Source organism: Vipera ursinii (assembly GCF_947247035.1).
Source record: "Vipera ursinii genome assembly, chromosome: 15".
Lineage (NCBI taxonomy): Eukaryota > Metazoa > Chordata > Lepidosauria > Squamata > Viperidae > Vipera > Vipera ursinii.
The window spans coordinates 8,304,853-8,324,674 of NC_139528.1; the positions used below are offsets into that span (position 1 = coordinate 8,304,853).

A 19,822-nucleotide genomic window follows, 5' to 3' on the forward strand; every position below is an offset into this window, starting at 1 on the left:
CATTTTGTGTAAATTTTTTGGCTTGCTAACAAAGAATAAAGGGAGACCGATATGATCATTTCAAACTTATTTGTATATATAAAAACCTCAAGGATGTACCCTTCCTCCTCCTATTTTCCACACAACAACCACCCTGTGAGGTAGATTGGGGTGAGCGAGAGGGACTGGCTCAAAGTCACCCAGCTGGTTTTCATGCCTAAGCCAGGACTAGAACTCAGAGCCTCCTTGTTTCTAGGACTTCACCGCTACATCAAACTGGCTCTCTAACTGGAAAAACATGTTAATCTAGTCTAGCTTGAACTACTCAGCTAGTCCTCGATTTACAACAGCTTGTTTAGTGACTGTTCAAAGTCACAACGGCATTGAAAAGGGACTTATGGCCATTTTTCACACAATCGTTGCAGCCTCCTCTTTGGTCACGTGATCAAAAGTCAGATCCTTGGCAACTGACTTGTGCTTAGGACGGTCGCAGTGTCCTGGGCAGGTCACATGGTCCCCTGTTGTGACCTTCTCACAAGCCAAGTCAACGGGGGAAGCTGGATTCACTTAACAACCATGTTACGCTGACTTAACAGCGGTAGGGATGCGCTAAACAACTGTGGCAAAAAAGGTCGTAAAATGGGGCAAAGCTCACTTAATAAATGTCTTGCTTAACAGCAGAAAATTGGGGCTCAGTTGTGGTTGTAAGTCGAGAATTGCCTGTATTGTTTTTATAAATAAACTCAAGGCAGGGAATGTACTCCTTCCTCCTCCTATTTTCCGCACAACAACCCTGTGAGGTGGGCTGGGCTGAGAGAGAGGGGCTGGGCTGAAGTCCCTCAGCCGGCTTTCACGCCTAAGGCAGAACTACAAACTTTCTAGGCCAGCATCTTCACCGCTACACCAAACTGGCTGTTCCTGAAAAATACTTTAGTCTAGACTAGCTCAAGGGTAGGCAACCTTGGCTCTTTAAGACTCGTGGACTTCAACTCCCAGAATCCCTGAGCCAGCCACTGGGAGCTGAAGTCCACGAGTGATAAAAGAGCCAAGGTTGCCTACCCCTGGTCTAGCACGGACTGCTACTGCTCCAGGCCACGAACGACACCCGTGTCTCTCAAAGGCCAAATCTTCCCCGCTGGAAAGGTCTGTGTTTCTCTCCAGCATTGTATTTTGCTTTCAGAACTGTGGAAGGGAGGGAAAGACTTATGGATTCCCACCATGGAAGGATGGGTGGAGAAGTTAATGGAATTGGCACGGATGGCAAAATTGACAATTTATTTTACTGGAGTTGATTTCTACAGCCTCACCAAATTAGCCTGGACGAATACTTTCTTAAATTTTGATTAAAGAAATGACTTTTTCTAGTTCCGTTCTTACTTGGGAAAACCTTTTTTGGCTTGAAACAGAAAGAAAACAAAACTTTAATTTCAGGAGTTGATGATTAGAACTGTTTACGATGACAGAACTACTTCGTACTATCGTTCACCTTCAGGCTACTTGTATCTTGTATATTTGTATCTCAACGGAAGAAAATCAGAGAAATCACTCCTATTTGGTCCTTCCTTTTCCTTGTCCACACTCCTAACCTCCTTTCTTTCCTGCCTTTTTTTTTCCTATTTCTTGCTTCTTCTGTTTGCTTCTTTTTTATTGTTTTTGTTGAACCTTAATAAAGGTGTTTTTTTTTAAAGACACACAAGGTGGTTGTCGGGAACCTCACCGCAGGTCTGTTTGTCCTTCGGGTCTGGCGTCACGGACTTCCTTCTTTTCCGCTGATTCCCAAGCAGCGCCCTTCCGCGGCCGGACCTCTTGGTGCAGATCTGGGGGCCCGAAGAGGAGCAGCAGACCAGCGGGTGGTGGGGAGGCACTGCGGAACACAAAGATCAAGAGTTCAAGGCCAGACGAGGTTGGCTTTGGGTGACGCAGAAATGAAGCAAAGTCAGCTGGATTTAGCGGTTTAGTGCTGAAGGAGAGAGACTGGGAGATGGTGAATTCTAGTTCTCCCAAAGGCATGGAAACTGTCGGGTGGCTTGGGACCAGCCCCTGGTCTTGCAGAACCAGGATAGCCATTCTTATGAGCCCTGCGAGGTAGTCCAGACAAGAAGCACCACCAGGAGTACTAGCCCTATCTGGCTGGGGAATTCTGGAGTTGAAGTCCACCCATCTTAAAGTTGCTGAGGTTGAGAAACACTGGGTTACAGAAAGTGTCAGAATCCATTTCTCACTATCTTTTCTGTGCAGACCCAAATCTCAACAACCCCACCCCTGTATTCTGCCATTAAATTTAAATTTAGAGGGAACAAGCATGGGTTTTTATTGCTTTCACTTCCTTCCTCAAATGTAACCTTTTGTTTATTCCGCCTGCCTGCCATCCATCACAGTAAGATCAATTACTCTCTCACTAGGCATTTTCCCTGTCATCTTACGGGCAACTAAAACCCCGGAAACGGGAGGAGTGAATCCCTCTGGAATCTGGTTTGTTTCTCCAGATGGAAGATGAGGGGGTGGAAATGATTCTGCTACGGATGGACTGATGCCTCTCCTCTTCCCACGAGGGGTTTGACACCTGGAACTTGGCTGATCCGGAACTGACCCAATGAACTGAGGGGTGGGACTTGCTTGGGGACATTTAAAAAATGTCGATCTGTGAAGGGATTTCTCAGATCCTGTCGATTATGCCCGCTATCTTCTATTGCTTAGTAAAAGTTCCCGCTTGGACAGCCGTGTCTCCAAGAGTCCTTCTTTCTTAAGATGTGGGCTGAAGTGGGTTCTGAGATAAACAGAATTTTGCAAGGCTGAAAGACCTTTTACTCTTCGGAAAACTAAGGAAGGTCCCTTCTGAAACGCTCCCCATCCCCCACAACCTTTGTTTCTGTGGGCCGGTTTCCCAAACTGCGTCTCCCGAGGTCATTCTCACCTGCCATTGCCATTCAGAGAGGCAAAGGTGAGATTTGCTCAGGTGTCTTGGATACTGTTTTGGGTTTTGGGTTTTTTTTTTAAAGGGGCACTCGTTGGGATAAAGAGTTTTGCATGGGTTTCCTATCTAAAACTGACAGGAAATCAGTTGGGCAAATATGCTGCTGAAAGCTGGCAATGCAGAAGGCAGAACATAGAATCAAAAGGTTGGAAGGGACCTTGGAGGTCTTCTAGTCCACCCCCACTGCTCAAGCAGGATGATTCAGGGGTTTGGGTTACGTTTTATGGGTTTTATAGTCTGGGGTGGTATTATTATTATTATTATTATTATTATTATTATTATTATTATTATTATTATTATTATTATTATTATTATTATATTTGTTGTCGTGAGCTCCCCAGGCCTGTGTTTTGAGATATATCCATACAAATCCTTTAATTAAATAAATAAGCACACAAAACAGTTGTGAAGGACCGCCTGTTTGAGCAACAGTTTGTGCACTAAAATCAGACCAAGGTCAGGATTTGGGGAGTGACTTTGTACAACACGCTAACCACGAAAATCCAAAACTAGCCAGGTTCGTCATGCTGTGTAAAAGGGGATGCCAGGTTTTTCGCTGACGTGGTTAAGCACACTGGCTGAAATTAATAAGAAAGACACCCACTAAGACCCAGCAATCTTAAAGCGGTGCTTCTCAAACCTGGTCAAAACGTTGCAGGCGACTCCAGGAACTGCAAAAAGAAAGGTAAGTTTGGAGGGGGGGGTAGGTTATCAGGCAGAAATTCCCATGCAGATTTCAGTCGGGCTGGTCTCAAGTCTGTAGCGCCCACCCGTGAAAGAACCGATCAAAAATGCTCTAGTCTAATTAGTAACGAACATGGAAGAACCCCATCTCAATACCACCTCCACCCAATTTTTTTATTTTTACTGATTAAACTTTTATGCCACTCGTGCCTCCTACGAGGTGATTCTTTTTGGTTACAAAGGTAAAACAAGTAAAAAAAATCGTTCCCTCAATTAAAATATTAAGAACCCACACTAAAGCAAAAACCAAGATGGGATGGGGATGCGGTTGGTCTTCATACCCCATCAGCCACCTCCAGGGACGAGTGCCCCTCTTGGGGCCCCATTTCACAGCTACTATCACCGGAACACAAAACCAATGATCCCCAGCCACCTTTGACAAGGTCTTCCTTCGTATCCCAGGAATCCACAGGACATAAAAGAGCTGTGTCACAACAGCGACAGGCACAGGGACCTAGTGCAGAGCCTGTCCCAACACGGACCAGGCTGAGCCAGGAGGAGCCAGGGATTTATTTCCCAAATAAAGGTAAAGTTGTCTCCGACTCTGGGACGTGGTGCTCACCTCCCTTTCTTGGCCGAGAGAGCCAGCGTGGTCCGAAGACTAATTTCCGCGGCTCTCCGGCCAGCATGGCTATACGCCAAAGGCGCACGGAACTCGTTACCTTCCCACGGAAGCGATGCCTATTTCTCTACTCACACTTGCCTGCTTTCCAACTGCTAGGAGGGCAGGAGCTGAGGCAAGAACAGGCTTGAGGCCTGAGTGCGGCGCAACGGGGTGGGTCAGTTAACGAGCTCAGCATCTTTAACCACTGAACAGTTATCTTATACCAGGGCTTTTCAACTTTTTCACCCACTGTACCACTTTTGGGATATGGCAACATCCGAGTACCACCGGTTGCCTAGCAAGGTGTCAAAAACATGATGACCCCTCTCCCCCAAACCGGAAAAAAGTGATGAAGTACAGGTAGTCCTTGACTTACAACAGTTCACTTAGTGAGTGTTCGAAGTTACAATGGCACTGAAAAAGTGCCCCTCAAGCCACAGCCGAACAAGACACCTGCCTGCCTGCCCGCCCAGCAGCACTCTTCCTCCTGTCCAAGGTTTTCATGGTTGTGAGCATTTCTGTTCAGGATTGGCAGTGGGGGGTGGGGTGGGGGTTGTTGGGTTTTTATTCCCCCCCTGCATCTGCTGGGTGGTTCCAGCAGGTTTTGGTCACTTCACATGACCCTGGGACACTGTGACCGTCATAAATATGAATCAGTTGCCAAGCATCTGAATGTAAATCACAAGACCCTGGAGATGCTGCCACATTCCAGCTGATCGGCGCTTCTTCTGGGCTCAGAAGCGCCAGGATCAGCGCCGAACTCCAGCTGGAGCCTAGCAGTGATCCTGGCGTTTCCGCTGAGCCCTGACAGCCCTGCAGCTCCAGCCGTCTCTCGCTCTTGTGCGGCACTGCCACCGGTTCTGCTCATTCCCCTCCCCCGCTACCACTTTCCTGCCAGGTGCCAATGTGCCACAGGTGGTACCTGTACCACTGCTTGAAAAGCCCTGATCTATAAATTGGGCTGGAGTTGCAAAGGACTGCAGATCTCCTTCCTGGAGACTGTGGTTGCCTGGTGGGGAGGACCTGTTTGCACCCAGAATTTCTCTCTCTCTCTCTCTCTCACACACACACACACACTCACACACACACACACACACACACCGGGTAAGACTTTAGGTGGATTTCTCTCCCCTGTTCAGTCACCTTATTCCTTCATCCTGTCTCTGTCCAGTTTTGTTCCTTCCCATTCCCTTCCCTCTCTCTCTCTCTCACTTTTGCCAAAAGGAAAGGAACATTTTGCTGGTCCACGAGAGACTGGGTGGCGTATAGCGGTGGCAGAAAGCCTGTGAACGCTTCACAGCTCCTGTAATCCTCTAAGACTGTGACCTACAATCCAATCCAAGTTTCATCTAAGTCCTATTAATAGACAGAGACAAGGAAACAGACTGCTGGGATGATGTGTTCCCACGCACCTTTATCTACCCGAGCTAGGAAAACGGATGACAACTGCCCTACGTCAGAAATGTCTTGGAGACAACCCACCCATTACTTCAACCGCAGGCCATTGCTGTGGTGCGCAACCCAATTAAAGCCCACCACCACCACCATTTATCATTAACTAGTAATAGACTGCAAGTTAGCGTCCTAGATTTTGTTACATAGATTAATTTGGGCCTCAGGACTCAACACTGCAAACCTCATATTCACATTCAAGATCTTAAAATAATAATAATAATAATTATCGAGCAGAACATACAAATATGGGCAGCGCAGTTGGCTGGATGCAAAATCCCAAAATTTAACCACGAGCGTATGCTCAGTTTATAACCATTCGTTTAATGGTGTATAAATCAAATGCCCTCCAGGGACACAAAATCTAATCCTAAACAGTAACAGTAACAGAGTTGGAAGGGCCCTTGGAGGTCTTCTAGTCCAACCCCGTTCAAGCACAAAACCCTGTACCGTTCCAAACATGTAGCTGTCCAGTCTCTCGTTAAAAACCTCCAGGGATGGAGCAGCCACAACTATTATGGTCAAGCAATGTCTCCTAGGTGGCTTCTCTCCTTGATTAGTTTCCATCCGTTGCTTCGTGTCCTGCCTTCTGGTGCTTTTGACCCCCCTCTTCTCTGTGGTAGCCCCTCAAATACTGGTAGACTGCTATCCTGTCCTCTCTGCTCCTTGTTTTCAATAGACCAGGGGTAGGCAACCTTGGTTCTTTTATGACTCGTGGACTTCAACTCCCAGAATTCCTGAGCCAGCATGGCTCAGCTTGGAAACCTCTCCCTTTCCCCTCAGCGTGGCTGGCTCAGGAATTCTGGGAGTTGAAGTCCACGAGTCTTAAAGCGGCCTAGGCCTAGGCCAGGGGTAGGCAACCTTGGCTCTTTTATGACTCGTGGACTTCAACTCCCAGAATTCCTGAGCCAGCATGGCTCAGCTTGGAAACCTCTCCCTTTCCCCTCAGCGTGGCTGGCTCAGGAATTCTGGGAGTTGAAGTCCACGAGTCTTAAAGCGGCCTAGGCCTAGGCCAGGGGTAGGCAACCTTGGCTCTTTTATGACTCGGGGACTTCAACTCCCAGAATTCCTGAGCCAGCATGGGGGAACTATGGCCCCCTCATGACTCGTGGACTTCAACTCCCAGAATTCCTGAGCCGGCATGGGGGAACTATGGCCGCTTTATGACTGGTGGACTTCAACTCCCAGAATTCCTGAGCCAGCATGGGGGAACTATGCCCCCTCATGACTCATGGACTTCAACTCCCAGAATTCCTGAGCCAGCCTGGCTCAGCTTGGAAACCTGTCCCTTTCCCCTCAGCATGGCTGGCTCAGGAATTCTGGGAGTTGAAGTCCACCAGTCATAAAAGAGCCAAGGTGGCCTACCCCTGCACTAGACGTACCCAATTCTTGCAGCCGTCCTTCGTATCTTTTAGCTCCAGACTTTTTAATCATCTTTCTTGCTCCTCTCTACACTCTTTTCAGAGTCTCAACATCCGGGGCCCAGCACTCTAGTTAAGGTGACCTTCAAGCCAGGATGCCAGACCAAAGTGTACAAACATCCCGGCCTCCGGAGACGCAGCTTTCAGAGGTGGAGACACCTATGAAATCTCACCAGATTTTTGTTGGTGCACAGGAACATGCTCTGTATTGCTATGGGCCCGGGGTGTCACGTAGCGAATCGAAGTCTCTTCGAGGTACTTATCTACAAGATCCGGACACACTGAAAGGGAAAGAAAGGAAAATCGTGTGAAAGACAAAACGTCAACAGCAACGAAATAATCTGAAACATAGGTAGCCCTTGACATACGACCACAACTGAGCCCAAAATTTCTGTTGCTAAGTGAAAAAATTGTTAAGTGGGTTTTGCCCCAGTTTACAACCTTTCCTGCTACAATTGTTAAGTGAATCGGTGCAGTTGTTAAGTTAGTGACATGGTTGTTAAGTGAATCTGGCTTCCCCATTTACTTTGCTTGCTAGAAGGGTCACCAAAGGGGATCACGTGATCCTAGGATGCTGCGACCATCATAAATATGAATCAGTTGTCGAGCGTCTGATTGTTGATCACGTGTTGTAATGGTCGTAAGTGTGAAAAATGGTCATAATTCACTTTTTTTTCAGGACCGTGGTAACTTTGAACGGTCAGTAAATGAACTGTTGCAAGATGAGGACCGCCTGTAAATACACGCACGATGCCATCCTGAGGTTTCTACCCAAGGAGAGAAAAAGGAGTTTTAAATTACGGTTCCTAAAAGAGATCGGATGGCGACGGGCGCCTCCAGGGCCTTGCCTGGAGACAAGGGCCTTCTGGAAAAGGGCCCAATCCACCAGAGCCACTTCTGGGTTCCTGTTTTGTTTTGCTTTCATTTTATCCCAGCTTTAAATGGCAAAAACGGAGTAAACGTCTACGAAGCAGAACCAGAGCTGAGAAAATCACATCCAGCCACGCAGACAAAGGAGGGATGAAGGCAGGAGAGCAAGCTTCACTTTTGTTTGGTTTTGTTGTTTTTTAGAAGCAGCAGGACGGATTTCAACGGGTGGGTCAGGCAGGTGTCTTCTCGAACACAGTGATATAAATGCAAAAAATGTCGCTGCACAAGTTGCACGCCGCCTTTCCCGTGGCTACACGCAGGCAAACCTGCTGGACCCTTCACGGACGGTTGAGGGCAGTCATTCCCAAGCTCGGCCACTTTAAGATCTGTGGACTTCAACTCCCAGAATTCCCCAGCCAGCTTGGTCAACGGTGGACGGGCGGTCCTCCCACGTACGACTATTCCTTTAGCAACAGTTGTCATTCAAACTTGGCACTGAAAAATGGGATGACCCTCGCCACGTCTCCGCGGTTACATGATCCAAATTTGGGCAGTTGGCCACCAGCCCGTATTTAGGACCCTTGCAGACTTCTGGGGTCACGGGACTGACCCTTCCCAGCCGGCTTCTGACAAGCAAAGCCCAAGGGGAAAGGCCGATTTGCTTCACATTAACGACTTCAAGGATTCGCTTACAACAACTATGGTTAGAAAGTCCATAAAATCAGGCGCAGCAACTCCACTTAACCACCGCCCCGCTGAGCACAGGAAATTCTGGTGGTCGTAAGACAAGGACTTCCTGCATAGATCCACAAACGAAGAGAGATGCTCTACGGCCCTCCCGCCCCACCCCACCCCTTTAGAAAGCCGAGCGGGAGGTGACCTACCAGCCTTCCTCCTCTTCAAAGTGACGTAGGGCAACAAGTCGTGGCGGGTGATGATCCTCAACAGCTGCAGCACCTGGCGGAAGTTGGTCTCGTCGCAGCGGCCCTGTCGCTCCAGCGCCAGGAGGAAGTCCCGCCCACTGCGGATCATGCCCCGTTCGTAGTCATCGATGACGTCCACGAAGAGAAAAGACAGCACCCGGACATCGCGGTGAGTCAGGTGGGTGCCCACAATGTCAAACATGCGGTGCAAGCTGTAGAGGCCGTGTTCCCGGTCACCCTCCTCTTCTGGCCAGGCTTGCTGGCGGCTCCGTTTCAAGGCCCCCATCTTGGGCGACGGCGAGAAACGGCCCCGGCCACTCAGCATCCAGGGGAAGGGAGGAGAAGGCGGGTCTCCTTCACCCGGGCCGCTGAAAGAGAGAGAAGGGTTTAGAGCCGTGGGCCCTGCAGGGCCCTTCGGGCGGCAGTCTGGGCTGGGCTGGGCTAAGTTAGACCACAAGCTGCGCTGAATGGTTTTGCCTAGCGCAGGGACAGGCAACCTTGGCTCTTTTATGACTCGTGGACTTCAACTCCCAGAATTCCTCAGCCAGCTTGGCTGAACCAGAGCAGGAGTAGGCAACCTTGGCTCTTTTATGACTCGTGGACTTCAACTCCCAGAATTCCTGAGCCAGCCATGGGAGTTGAAGTCCACGAGTCATAAAAGAGCCAAGGTTGCCTACCCCTAGGCCTAGTGACTCTCTGAGCCTGGCGGCTTTCTTGCAGATGTTTCATGACACAACTAGGTAACATCGCTGGGTGTTAGAAGAGATTGTGAGGTTTGTGAGGAGGACGACTGTGGGGTCCTTGGGGCTCTCTGGACCTGAAGGGTTTCTTGAAGACACCTGCACAGACCCACAAAAAGACAGCTTTCCTGACAGGGCCGATGGCAATCCCACCCACCCAATTCCCACCCAATTCAACCGACAAGAACAACTGGAGGAACGGGGGCCTCTTACTCAACACCGTAAGAAAGCCACGTCAAGCCTTACAGAAGCTAGCTGGCAATTCAGTGCAACTGGTGGATCCACTTCCCTTCCTCCAAAGGCCCATCACTATTCAGAGGTCATCTCCGGAAGGGGATAATTGTAACTCTGGGTCGAAGGTGGGGTCCTTGGTTGCTCACTGAGCTGGGTGGTTTCCTGGCAGGTGTTTCACGACCCAAATAGGAAACATCAGTGCTAAAAGAGAGTGGGGGGGGTGTGGGGGGGAGGAGGAGGAGGAGGAGGAGGAGGACTGTGGGGTCCTTGCTCTTCTCTGAGCTTGTTTTCTTGCAGACATTTCATGACCCAACTAGGTAACGTCATCGGTGCTGGAAGGGAGTAGGGTTTGTTCTCTGTTTAGCACGGTTGAGGTTACCTAGTTTGGCAATGAAATGTCTGCAAGGAAACAAGCGGGCTCAAAGAGCATCAAGGACCCACAAGAAGAATCAGAATCAGAATCCTCCTCCTCCTCCTCCCTCTGTCTTCTAGCAAGGAGCAAACCAGATGCTCAGCAGGACTGACGTTCCTTAGGTAATGAAACATCTGCAAACAAACATAAAAAGCTCAGAGAGCATCAAGGATCCCACAGTCCTCCTCCTCCTCCTCCTCCTCCTCAACCCCCCCTGCCTCCCTTCCAGCACTGCTGATGTTATCTAGTTGGGTCATGAAACATCTGCACGAAACCACCCAGGGCCCCGCAATTCTCTCTACTGCTGTCATGTCTTCTGTCCCCCTGGCCTTGTTGGGTGGAGGGGGGGTCTTCTACGACTCTTGAGGAAAGGCAGGAAAAGCTAGCTCCTCCCAAGCTTCAGACTCCCGCTAATGGAAAGAAGCAACCAAGTTGGTCAGCAGAAGCTAAGAGAAATCCCAGCCTAGTTCTAGGAGGAAGCATTTGGAATGCAATTAAAATACCATCCTTTTATTGCAATTTTTCTTGGACCGAGGCCCAACTGACGTGCTAAAGCACATTTCTTGGCCAGGGACGGCTCTTTTAGTGCCAAAGGTGCTTAAGGAGTATGCTTAAAAATACTTTTGGGGTGGGGGGGTGGGGAAGGAGAGTGAGCAGGAAAAAAAACCGCTTTTGTTCAAAATGGATTTTTTTTTGATTGAAATAATGCTAGCAAGAATTTCAGGCCATGGACCTGCCTGCTGGTTATTGCACACCTGTCATACCGGGAGTAGATTCCGACTGCGTTACAGGCCTGTAAACTCCCCACGTGTGACAGCTGTGACAGCAAACACCCCAGGCCACATTCACCACGTTACGTTCGAAGGCCCTTGCCTGTTCTTCCAGAAACGTCACCGCATATAAAAAGATCGTTTGCAAGTAGCATCGTCTTGAAAGAAGCATCTGATCTGAGCACAGGAATCACTGCCATTCAAGAAGCCTTCAACACAAGTCCTTGACTTATAACCGGCCGCTTAGCGACCGGAGTTATGACAGACCCGGGAAAAGGTACTTCTGCCCCAATTTGAAGTCCCAAAGGCTGCCCCCTCCCCCGCAGTCATGTGACCACATTTTGGGCACTTGGCAACTGGCTGACATTTACAGCTGTTTGCAGTATCCTGCGGTTACAAGACCGTGATTTATGCTTTTGCTGAAAACTGCTATTTATTTCCAGTTTCCGATTTTTTAAAAAAAAGCCCCATAGCGAACAATGGGTATACTTAATGACCACAGCATTCACTTTACAACTGCTACAAGAAAGGTCATAAAAATCAGTCACGGTCACATGATGACCCGCTTAACAACCATCAGGACCTACGACCGTAATTAGGCGCTCAGTTGCGGGTTGTAAGTCAAGGACTGCCTGTACCCAAAAGAAGACTGAATATCTGAACGATGCAAACTAGGAAAGAATGAAGAGACGAGAGAAGAAGGAAAAATAAACCAGGAAGATTGTCAGTGAGGAAGACGATCTTGTCCCATATGCAAGGAATTGGAAAGTTCAGCAGCGGCGTTGGGAAATACGCCACCGAGCCAGACAAGTATATTGCTGAGTGAGGAATCTGAGTTTTGCCCCGTTGTATGACTTCTGGCCACAGTTGTTAAGTGAATCACGGCAGTCGTTAAGTAAGACAGTGGTTAAGTGGACATGGATTCCCTGTTGCTTGTTAAAAGGACGCAAAAGGGATCCCGTGGCACTGCGGCCGTCATAAATATGAACAGGTTGCCAAGTGTCCCAATGTAAATCATATGACCATGGGGATGCTGCAACGGTCGTAAGTGTGAAAATGGTCGTAAGTCATTTTTTTCCATGTTTAATCATGGTTTGATGAGTTGTGATCTGATCACAACTGACGAGTGCAGGGGTGTCAAACTCAATTTCACTGAGGGCCGCATCAGCATTGCGGTTGCCCTCAGGGGGCTGGGTGGGCGTGGCCTGCTGGGTGGGCGTGGCCAGAGTGTGTATGGCCTACTGGGTGGGCGTGGCCAGCTCTACATTGTTCGCATCAAGGGTGCCTTTGGGGGCCTGGGCAGGAGTGGGACAGGTCTGAGGGTCTCTGAGGCCAGGAAGGGGGGTCTCTGGGCCAGGGCCAAGGCAGTGGGGGCCGTTCCCTCACTGTTTCCAGGATGGCTTCAGGGGCCACATGAAACCACTTCGCGGGCCGGATCCGGCCCCCGGGCCTTGTGTTTGACATGCCTGGACTAGTGGGAATGGAATACTGCACTGACATAGGACCAGTTTGGGATAGTGTCATCAACGCAATGAAATGTGAACTTGGACAAACTCCGGAAGGCAGTGGAGGACACGGGGACCCCATGGAATTGAGAAGAGTCGGACACGACTCAGCCACTGAACCACAACAAGGAGGAAAAGCAAGGCCAACCTAAGGCACGGAAGATCACAAAATGATTCAACCCAAACTAGTTCACAGGACTGCTGTGGAGGAATAAAATTAGGGGAAACCTCCAGGCGTACAGACGTAAACTACAAGCAAAAAGGCAGGATAAAAATGCAATGAATAAAGAAATTAGGACGCTGAGCTTGTCGATCAGAAGTTCGGCAGTTTGGCGGGTCGAATCCCGAGTGCCGTGTAACAGAGCGAGCGCCTGTTACTCGTCCCAGCTTCTGCCAACCTAGCAGTTTGAAAGCACCTAAAAATGCAAGTAGAAAAATAGGGACCACTTCGGTGGGAAGGTAACAGCGTTCCGTGCGCCTTTGGCATCTAGTCATGCCAGCCACATGACCACAGAGACGTCCTTGGACAAGCGCTGGCTCTTCGGCTTTGAAATGGAGACGAGCACCGGCCCCTAGAGTCGGAAACGACTAGCACGCATGTGCGAGGGAACCTTTACCTTTTTTTACCTTTATAGGTAATTCTCAACTTAAACCATTAACTTAGTGGCCACTGGAAGTTACAGCAGCACTGGGGGGAAAAAACGACTTATGACCGTTTTTACCACTTAATGACCACTGCAGCATCCCCCAGGGTCACGTGATTAAAATTCAGACGCTTGGCCACTGACTCCTATTTATGACGGCTGCATGTCCCGGGGCCATGTGGTCCCCTTCTGCAACCTTCTGATAAGCAAGCCAGATTCACTACCCAACTGCGTTACTCACTTAACAACTGCAATGATTCACTTAACAACTCTGCCAAGAAATGTCATAAGATGGGGCAAAACTCACTTAACAATGGCCTCACTTAGCAACAGAAATACGTCAGAGACGTACAACCCCTAGATTCGCGCTAATCCCAGGGAACACAGACCAACCATGTTATGCTTTGCACCATTGTGCCGATTCAATCAATAAATGGTTGTAAATTGAGGACCTCATGCATCTCAAGGGGGATTGCTAACAACAATCTACAAGAAACCTATATCACAAAACAAAGTATAATAAATATGACATAACAAAGCAACATAATATAAACAAACACAAAACCCCACAGAATTAAAAATAAATTGTAACACAGTAACCAAGGCAGGCCATAGCAGACTCACAACGCAAAGCGCACACATACTGGGTCAGCAGGGGAAGCTGTTCCAGGTGACACAGAGCAGGTGTGTCATGGCAGGACAAACAAGCATAAATAGACTGACTTGAGGTGATGGGCAGGGTCACTCGGAGAGAGTGGGATGGGTGGTGCCTAAATTTGATAAATAAAATATCCCCTGCATTTCTTTCCGATTCTCCCACTCTCGGGGGAAAAAACTGGCCTTTGCACCAGCAAAAACAGCAGCGATTTTCACACACACAGAAAGTGGAGCCAATGAATTATACCACAGCATCACAGTACCAAACTCACCGCACACTAATTCAGTGGGCCAGGAGCATCCTGTGCATGCTCACCTCCCCGCTGCCACCGCCGCCCGCAAGTGTGATGTTGTGATTAATGAACTGAGAGCGGAGAGACCCAGATTGGGACCAGTCACTTTCTCAAAGACCAGCACTTCTCACAGGGTTAATAAAGGGGAAAAACTAGAGGACATAATAGTATCTATTAAGTAGTCCTCTATGACCACAATTGAGCCGAAAACTTCGGTCTTTAAGTGAGACATTTGTTAAGTGAGTTTTGCCCCATTTTACGACCTTCCTTGCCAGAGCTGCTAAGTGAATCGCAGCAGTTGTTAAGTTAGTAACGTGGTCCTTATGTGAATCTGGCATCCGCATTGGCTTCTGCTGGTCGGAAGGTCACAAAAGGGGAAATCACGCGAGCCCGGGACACTGCGACCGTCATAAATACGAGTCAGTCGCCGAGCGTCCGGATTTTGATCACGTGACCCCGGGGCCAAGCTGCAAAGGTCCCAAGTGTGAAAAATGGTTCCAAGTCACTCTCTTCAGTGCTGTGGTCACTAAACAAACTGCTGCAAGTCAAGGACTACCTGCACTTCAGTCCTTGAAGGAAAACAAATCTGCGGAATGGATATAATATAATATAATATAATCCGTTCTGTTTCACAAAGAAACTCAAGTCAGTATGGTTTCGTTTAAAAAAATAAATGGTGTCAGACTATGTTTTAAGGAAGTTTAGGCCCTTCACCAGGGCAGGGGTAGGCAACCTCGGCTCTTTTATGACTCATGGACTTCAACTCCCAGAATTCCTGAGCCAGCCACGCTGAGGGGAAAGGGAGAGGTTTCCAAGCTGAGCCAGGCTGGCTCAGGAATTCTGGGAGTTGAAGTCCACCAGTCATAAAAGAGCCAAGGTTGCCTACCCCTGGCCTATACTCTAAACCAGGGGTCTTCAAACTTGGCCCTTTTATGACTTGTGAACTTCAGCTCCCAGAATTCCTGACCCAGCCATGCTGAGGGGAAAGGGAGAGGTTTCCAAGCTGAGCCAGGCTGGTTCAGGAATTCTGGGAGTTGAAGTCCATGAGTCATAAAAGAGCCGAGGTTGCCTACCCCTGACTCAGGGTAAGAGGTAATTATGTTGATCTGCCTGCAAGATTACAGAGAAAATATACCTAGACTCAGAACAGTTTGGTCTTTTTCAAGCGGCCTTCCTACTCACTCTAACCAGCACTCTAGATTCATTTTCCGACCAGAAAGTACAACTACTCTTCTCCGAAAGTACCAGATGAAAGGGATCCAACACCTTTGTACACACAACGGGACGCTCTGTTCTTGCGCTGTGCATCTCCGCAATTCTTTGAAACAAGATTTACAATACGCCTGACCAAAAAAAAGTGGGCTGCAGGGGCATACTGAGAACTGGAGGAAGGACACTACATGCCCCAAAAGTCGAAACATTTCTGCGATGTGAGCTGGCTTTTGAAAACACGTAGAGTTTCCTGCAATGCACTCCACGGGTTTTCCAATCCATGTCCCTAGTTCGAGTCAAGAGATCACCAAACTAACGGAAGCGCCCCAAACTCTCGTTCCACGAAACATGCCTGTCTTTGAATATGCAGATGTTCCCTCAGGCTGTGTTGTTTTCTTTGCAGATGGTTTGCCTTGCCACATGTGTATAAACAGAGCCCCATTCCCTTTGAGCACTGATGTTACTTAGCTGGGTAATGAAACGCCTGCAAGAAAACAACCAAGATCAGAGAGCACCAAGCGCCCCACAATCCCCCCTTTTCCTCTTCCACTCCAAAAACCCTACTTCCCTTCTAGCACCGGCGTTACCTAGTTGCATTGTGAATCGTCTGCAAAAAAAACCCAACAACCACCAAGCTCAGAGGGCAGCAGGCACCCCCCAGTCCTCCTTTGCCTCCCCACCACTCCTCCTCTTCAACGCCACAAACCCCATTCCTCTCCAGTGCTGCTGACATTATCTAGCTGGGTCACGAAACGTTTGCAAGAAAATCAGCGAACTGCAGTTTAACCCGAGTTACAAACCATTTTCTTCAAATGGGCACCAGAAGCTAAAAGCAAGCCGCAACTCCATTCCACACGTTTCAGTTCAAGCTGATCGAGTGCCGTTTTAAAAGTCTCCTTCAAAGGTATCAAGAGATCTCCTGTTCAGAGACTTACTTCTGGACAGTCCTGAAAACTCAATTCGTCTCTCCCCTAAAAGGGCAGGTCAGTAAACGGGAAGGCAGACAACACAGTGCTCCGCTTACGTCAATGGGTCCCTGGTTACCTTACGGCAGCCCTGAGATACTTTAGCTTATGAACTACAGCACACTAACCTTATATCTTTGTTATTCTCTGAGATTCCTGCTTGGCCATGTCTTCCATAAATAATACCGCACAAAGGATCGGGTATCAATATATAAAATTTAAAATCATTTTTTTTAAAGAGAACAGTCCCTGCCCCAGCAAAGAGGTTTCATATGCGGCTCTTAAATAGCATAAGTTTTCTCCCAGAGTTATATTTCAGTCCATGCCTCACAGCCAAAACAGGTGTCCTCACTCTCTCTTTTATGCTGTAAAAAAGAAAAACATAATATGAACAAGAGCCCCAAAATGATCTGCAAACTTCAATTGAGTCTCTTTCCTCCTGGAGTTGTGGGAGCTCCATCACAGGTGTTGTTGTTTTTTTTAAAAAGATACCGGACAGCTGGGATGGATCTCCTGCCTGAGCAGGGGGATGGACTAGAAGACCTCTGAGGTACCTTCCAACTCTGTTACTCTGCATTCTATTCTTTCCTTCCCCTCTCCTGAGCACAGGCAAGGGCAACCTTCTCCCCAGGCTGTATGTAGGCTACGTTTTCAGTCACTCAAAAACAGCTGAAGGGATTTCATCGGGTAAGAATGGGGAAGGTAACAGACTACTGCATTTAAAATATGAAGCAGTAGGTTTATTTATTTATTTATTTATTTATTTAATTATATTTATATACCGCCCTATTCCCTGAGGACTCAGGGCGGTTTACAGGGAATTAAAAATCCAAAATACAAAAATTAAGAACCAAATTAAAAAAAATTAAATTAACCCTGTAGTCAGTTAAAAAAAGAACCCCAAATTAAAAATTCCTCCTCAGTCTGGGCCCGAGAGCTCGAAGAGCCAGGTCTTCAGGCCCCGGCGGAATGATCGGAGGTCGGGGGCAGTCCTCAGCTCCACCGGCAGCTGGTTCCAGAGGGCAGGCGCTCCCACCGAGAAGGCCCTATCCCTGGGTGTCACCCGCCGGCAATCTCTCACCGGCGGAACCCTGAGCAGACCCTCCCTGTGGGAGCGCACTGGGCGAAGGGCGTTTGATGCCGGCAGCAGGTGTTCCCTCAAATAACCCGGACCCAGGCCATGTAGGTGTCTTATGCATCCATCTGTAAAGAATATTCAGACCTTGTCTCTTTGCTCACAGGAGCCCCCTTAACTGTGCAGCTTTTGGGGTCCTTGTTGTTCTCTGAGCTTGTTTTCTTGCTGGCGTTTCATGACCCAAGTAGGGAACATCTTCTCCGAAGAGAGTGGGGTTTATGGGAAGAAAGAGGAGGAGGAAGAGGAGAACTGTGGGGTCCTTGCTGCCCCAACTAGCATTATCCAATTAAATAACATAATCAGTACTAGAAGGGGGGAAGAGGAGGACGACGACTGTGGGGTCCTTGAATTTGCTTGCTTTCTCACAGACATTTCATAACCCAGCTAGGTAACATCATCAGTGCAAGAGGCTGTGTGCTGACAAAACCCTATTTCCCATTTCCACCACATGTTTTGCTTCCCAAATGCTGAACTTATAAGAGCCTTGGTGGAGCAGTGGGCTGATGCCTCCTTAAGTAACACCAGCTGCCTGCAATTAGTGCAGGTTCGAGTCCCACCAGGCTCAAGGTTGACTCAGCCTTCCGTCCTTCCCAGGTAGGTAAAATGAGGACCCAGATTGTTGGGGGCAATAAGCTGACTTTGTAATAATGCCGCTTGGGGTGCGTGTGAAAACCCTAATAAGCAGGCATATACATAGAATGAAGGCTACTGCTAAGCTTGTAAGCCGCCCTGAGTCTTCGGAGAAGGGCGGGATATAAATGGAATTAAAATAAATAAATAAATAAATAAAAAACTCTTATTTAAACCTGAAACAATTTCCAACTGCTTTAAAACAGAAACCCACTGAAATAAACCTTACCCAAACCACCAAGGAAACTACTGTGTTGCATTCATCAAGGCAGCCGAGGTACAGTTGTAGCAGCTAGAGATTGATGACCTAAAACAGGGGTCACCGAACGTGGCCACTTTAAAGACTTGTGGACTTCAATTCTCAGAATACCCCAGCCAGCATACAGGTAGTCCTTGATTTACAATCCTTCGTTTAGTGACCATTCAAAGTTACATCACTGGGAAAAAAAGTGACTTATGTCCATTTTTCACACGCACAACCCTTGCAGCGTCCCCCTGGTCACGTGATTAAAATTTAAGACGCCGGGCCCCCGACTCATATTTATGACGGTCGCAGTGTCTCGGGGTCACGTGGTCCCCTTTTGCAACCTCCTGACCAGCAGAAACCAACCCGGGTGCCACATTCGCATAAACCACCACGTTACTAACTTAACAACTGCAGCGACGCGCTCAACTGGGCCAAGAAAGGCTGCAAAATGGGGCAAAACTCAACTGTCTGGCTTAGCCGTGGACATTTTGAGCACCGCTGCGGTCATAAGTCGAGGACTACCTGTGGCTGGCTGGGGAATTCTGGGAATTGGGAGTCCACAAGGCTTAAAAGCAGCCAAGGATGGACACACACACACACCCTCCCCCGAGCCAAAATATTGTGCTTATTTTCCTCCCTCTCTCCCAGCTTCCAGCCCAAGAGCGCCAAAGACCCCCTGAGAATCCCCACAAGCAGCCCTCCCACCCCCCCCATTTCCTGGCTTCGGGGGCCGAGGGGAGCGACTGGCAGGGCAGAGCAGCTGGGGGGGGCGAGGCCCGCGCCCACCGTGACCCAGACTCCCCCGGGGGGCTCGCTGGAGAAAGCCAGGCCTGCGAAGCTCCCCTCCAGCCCCCGCCCAGCAGGAGTGGATAGCTGTAATGGGGGGTCGCGCTCCCCCTCCCCAATGAGGCGTGGGCCAGAGCCTTCCCGGACCCTCCGCCCCTCTGCAACCGCCCAACGGCCACGGGGCTCACCCGGCCCCTCCCTTCCTCGAGCGCCCCCTCCCCAATTAGGCCTCTGGCTCCTCGCGCGCCCGGCTCGCCCGACCCGCCCGCCTCTCGCCCCCTCTCACTTTCTCCTCAGGGCCGCCGGGGAAGCCATGTCGGGCCCAGCCGCCTCCGCGCCCCCCGGTGACGACCCGACCACGGCCGCCGCCGCCGCCGCAGCAGCAACAGGAACATCCGGGTAAGCGGCGCCTCCCACCCGGAGAGCGCCGACATCCGGGCCTCCCTCACCCGCCGACCCAGTATCCAACCCGTGGGCGCCGCGAAGCGGAACGTGCCATCTTTGTGACTGGAAGTGGGAGGAGGAGGAGGAGGAGGAGGAAGAGGAAGAGGAAGAGGAGGCGCCGCCTGAGCGGGCGGCCATGTTGGAGAAGGGCGGGCGTCGCAGCTACGGAATACAGCTGCGG

General features: G+C 49.3%; 1 protein-coding gene across 4 annotated transcripts; it reads right to left on the reverse strand.

Annotated features, from left to right (window-relative positions):
- Positions 1-16: 16 nt before the first annotated feature.
- DEDD (death effector domain containing) lies at positions 17-19,611 on the reverse strand. 4 transcript variants are annotated; one of them, XM_083374277.1, is made up of 5 exons: positions 19,484-19,575; positions 16,528-16,764; positions 8,929-9,335; positions 7,348-7,455; positions 17-1,843 (listed from the first exon to the last, which is right to left on the reverse strand). In XM_083374277.1, the coding sequence occupies exons 3-5, from the start codon at positions 9,290-9,292 to the stop codon at positions 1,662-1,664; spliced, it is 654 nt and encodes a 217-aa protein (XP_083230403.1). In that variant the 5' UTR covers positions 9,293-9,335; positions 16,528-16,764; positions 19,484-19,575; the 3' UTR covers positions 17-1,661. The 4 variants fall into 4 exon arrangements, with proteins under 4 accessions (XP_083230403.1, XP_083230402.1, XP_083230405.1 ...); XM_083374276.1 differs by lacking the exon at positions 16,528-16,764 and having other exon boundaries at positions 19,484-19,611; XM_083374279.1 differs by lacking the exons at positions 16,528-16,764; positions 19,484-19,575 and adding an exon at positions 11,118-11,196.
- Between the last annotated feature and the right edge of the window lie 211 nt (positions 19,612-19,822).

Coding starts and splice junctions, on each gene's coding strand:
- DEDD (XM_083374276.1), bottom strand. CDS start 19,512: ATGGCTTCCCCGGCGGCCCTGAGGAGAAA. Junction 9,336..19,483: donor CCGGCGGCCCTGAGGAGAAA/GTGAGAGGGGGC, acceptor TCTCTCTTTCAG/CGGCCCGGGTGAAGGAGACC. Junction 7,456..8,928: donor TTTGAAGAGGAGGAAGGCTG/GTAGGTCACCTC, acceptor TTTCCCTTTCAG/TGTGTCCGGATCTTGTAGAT.